Here is a 3,964-nt window from a genome sequence, read left to right on the forward strand (position 1 = left end):
TCTCTGAGGGGGCCAAAATTTCACCCCCTATAGTCAGCGATGGAGTCAGCTGACTATGCCGAGGCGCCGGCAGCCACAGCCACTCAGTCTTGGAAGGGTTGAGCCTGAGTCTGTTCCTCCCCATCCAGACCCGTACGGCCTCCAGGCAACGGGTCATCACGTCAAGGGCATCGTTGGGGTGGCCTGGGGTGGAAATGTATATTGATACCAGACAACACTCCAGGAGAAGTTATTAAGTAGTCAGTAGTCGGTTTAGAAAATTGCTTAGAAAAAAACAGTGACTTTATTAAAAGTAATTACGCCAAGCCAACCTGATTTCCTTTTTTGATCGTGTCCAGTTTAGTTCACCAAAAGAAAGAGGCAGACATAATATAACTTGACTTCCATGAGATGTGACAAAATTGGGACTGGTCTGTTCTACTTTTGGATGGATACAGAATTAAACAATTGTACCCAACAGGCATATATTGATGGCTTCAGTTTAAGCTGGAAAAAAGTTTTGACTAAAATACTACGAGTTTAGGCCCTGTGTTGTTCAGCATCTTTATACATGGTTTAGAATTTCAGTGTTTCTCAACCTTGACAATTGCTGGCTGTGGAATTCTGGGAGTTGAAGTCCACATGCCTTAAAATTGTCAAGGTTGAGAAACACTGGTTTAGATAAAGTACCTAAAGTTATCAGATTTGCAGAGAAAATTCCTAAAGAAAAGGAATACAAACCAGGTTAGAAAACACTAGCAAGGTTCAGAGATGAAATATACTTTATGTATTTCAATATTCATCTTCACTCCTCACAGATGAGCATTTTACTCTTACTAGACTGAACGCTTTACCAACATCGGCTTTGAAAAAAGGCATAACAGTCTCTTCTAAGAATAAATATGTATAGAGGGTATGGTTGAATTGACATCGCACATGTTGAAGTTGTGTTTATTATGATTTTTTTTAAAAACCAACATTACACATATTGAACTGGCCATTCTATAATACATGCTGCTCAGAAGTCATGTCACTCTTGCTTGCTAATCACTGCAGCTATCCTATGGAAAGGAATATTTTCTTTTGTAATTAGTAAATGTTCAGAAATTCCCCCAAAGTTCCAAATTTTAGTTCAGTCCTGATAACTAAGGGAAAACTGTATTCAAATAAGATCAGATAGATTATTGTTCACGTTATAAAGCAATTAGCTATATATTCTCTTGTTGATATTTAGTGTTACTATATATTTTGTTGTTCAATTTCTAATAATAAAGTTTGGGTTAATGTCAAAAATAAATTTAAAAGTCGGGAGAATTTTGACAAACCGGGGCAATGGACAGAGACCCAGCAATATAAATTTCACAAATGGAAACTCCTGGGTTCATATTTGGCAACAGTTCAGGCAGCACAAAAGAAAAGGATCCGAAGGTCTTTGTAGGACATAATATGGAGAAGAGTTAAACCAGTGTTGGCCAGTACATAATCTGGAAAAGCTAAAGCCATTGTATAACTAAAGTCATTATCACATAGGCAGCTGTATTTCAAGGGTTTCTCAATCAGAAAGGTGTTAAAGCATACATGACTTGAAAAGATTGCAACAATCAATCTTTTAGGTAGGCTTGATCACTATCCTAGATTCCCTTTGTTCAGTGTCCAATGGCAAGGTACCAAAACATGATTGAGAAAACTCTGAATTAGTAATGAAGTTAGCTCTAGTCGCAGTGTTTCTCAACCTTGGCAACTTTACGATGTGTAGACTTCAACTCCCAGAATTCTCCAGCTAGTGTTGCTATCTGGAGAATTTTTGGAGTTGAAGTCCACACATCGTAAAGTTGCCAAGGTTGAGAAACACTGCATGTAATTTAGAGAAACAGAGAGTGATATAACTTTATGTTTTTCTTTCTGTCCTTTTGGTATAGCCTGTACAACGAAGAAGCCATAGCAGTTATACTCATGAGAAGTCACCCTATTTAAAGAGTATTTGGAACAAGGACTATAACCCCTGCTTTACTACGAAAATCGTCACAAATTCAACACCTTTGTTAGAGAAACCCACTACCCGAGGGATTGAGCGGCTAATTAACTTAAAAGGACTCAAACTTCCTAGCAAAATGCTAGTGGCAAAAAGACCAAGGCATGGTATGATTGCTACATTTTTAAACACACACACACACACACACACAAAAAACAAACCAAAGTCTTATTCTAACTTTACCTTTAGCACTTGAATCTTAAATGCTCAATACAATGGTTAGGAAAGAATAAACATTTACCTATAGCATCTTTCTTAATTCCTTATATATTTTTTCTATATATCACCCAAAGAACACCTACGTTAAAACAAACAATTTGTTTACTTCTTTTAACTTTTTTCTTTTTCTCTTGTGGTAAACGAGAATACAGCTACAGTATGGTCTACTCTATTAGTATCAATCTGTTAAAAATTCTGATGTAGATCTGATATAATTAAACTTAATTCATCTTTTATATATTTAGAAGAAGCATCAGAAGAAGAACTGTTGAGCCAGTATTTTTCAAATTCAAAAAAAACCAAAACAGAAAAATACGATGAGAACCAGCAGCTTTTTGATGGAACATCAGCAGTCTGTACTTCCCAGGACTCCTGCAAAAACAAGGACAAGTCTTGTGTTCAGCCCAGGCTTAGAAATAAATTTGCCACTATTCTGCAGAAGGAGAATGAAAAAAATGGTGCAGTTGTTGTACCAGGAACCAGAAGCAGGTATGTGTCTTTAAATTGGGTTCCAGCAGTTTCAGTTATTTAAAAAAAATAAAATCTTTTTTTTTTTAAAAAAAAACAACAACAACCTTAAACACTATCAGTAAAATCAGATGATCTAATCAGGACTACACAATACATTAGCAAATATAATTAATATCACAGCTACTTTGTTCAAACTAGAGCTCTCCAGGTGAGAATGTGCTGGCTGAGAATTCTGGGAATTGCAGTGTCTACAACCACTATTTCTCTTATCTTAAGGTGTGTGGATTTCAACTCCCCAAATTTCCTAGCCGGGAAGCTTCTTCCAATTCTGGGAGTTGAAGTCTACACATCTTAAAGTTGCCATTAATCATTCATTTGCTGAAGCACATTTCTTGAAGGGTATGAACATTTGTTTTAACCCACAAACTTTAAACATTTTACTAGAATTTGATCATTTTTAAAAAATTGCTCTTTTAGTAAAAAAAAAAAAATGCGCCCTCATTAGACACGGGCAATATTTTCTCCTATCTATTTCTGGTGTTATACATGTGTATGAAAAAAACAAACCAAAAAGGTTATATAGCTTAGAATCACAAAGTATATTTTTCTTAATTGTAAGAAATAAACAAAGGCTATGCCGCCAAACACTAATATGCATGGTATGTTCATATAAAGCTATTTATTATTTCACTATGGAGGTGGACCATATAATGAAGTTAGAAAGCATGTTTCAGTGTTATAGTTGAAGATTCTACTTATCTATGACAAAGTAGATTTGCATTTATGTTGCAATGTGTTCAGCATATTTATTTGATTTATCTCCTGGCGTTCTGGTTGAATGAGTACACTCATGTCTTTAGAATCTGTATTAAAATGCATCATCTGATTCTTAGATTATTTTTTTTAACCTAAAAATAAATATTAACTATTGTGTTTTGACCTATTACATAAATAAAACTATTAAGAGTTGTAAGAAAGCATAGCTCTAGAGGTTATAATTCACTAATTTGTAATAAGTTATTTCAGCGTGTGTCCATAATTTTAACATATGTTCATCATTTCCTCTTTCAGTAAAACTGTAACATTTTAACATGATTAGATTAATGCACACAGCTTTTAATGTTATCTCTCATTTCTTCCTACACTTGTTCAATGTATGTTAGGTTTTTCTGCAACATTGGGGATCTGCCTGAGACTATATCGAAGAATAAAACTGAACAGCCTCTCCAGGACAATGAGGCTGATAGTCCAACTAAGGAAATA

General features: G+C 35.0%; 1 protein-coding gene across 1 annotated transcript in view; it reads left to right on the forward strand.

Moving 5' to 3' along the window:
• Positions 1-3,947, forward strand: part of LOC107300651 (exonuclease 1-like) — a gene marked incomplete at both ends in the record, with an annotated part of 12,906 nt that extends 8,959 nt beyond the window's left edge. Inside the window, 3 exons of the mRNA XM_015829957.1 lie at positions 1,899-2,118; positions 2,476-2,719; positions 3,865-3,947. Of these exons, the coding sequence (XP_015685443.1) occupies positions 1,899-2,118; positions 2,476-2,719; positions 3,865-3,947 (547 nt within the window). The remainder of the gene's footprint in view (positions 1-1,898; positions 2,119-2,475; positions 2,720-3,864) is intronic.
• Between the last annotated feature and the right edge of the window lie 17 nt (positions 3,948-3,964).

Source organism: Protobothrops mucrosquamatus, unplaced genomic scaffold, assembly GCF_001527695.2.
Source record: "Protobothrops mucrosquamatus isolate PMUCROS unplaced genomic scaffold, P.Mucros_1.0 scaffold7808, whole genome shotgun sequence".
Taxonomy (NCBI): domain Eukaryota; kingdom Metazoa; phylum Chordata; class Lepidosauria; order Squamata; family Viperidae; genus Protobothrops; species Protobothrops mucrosquamatus.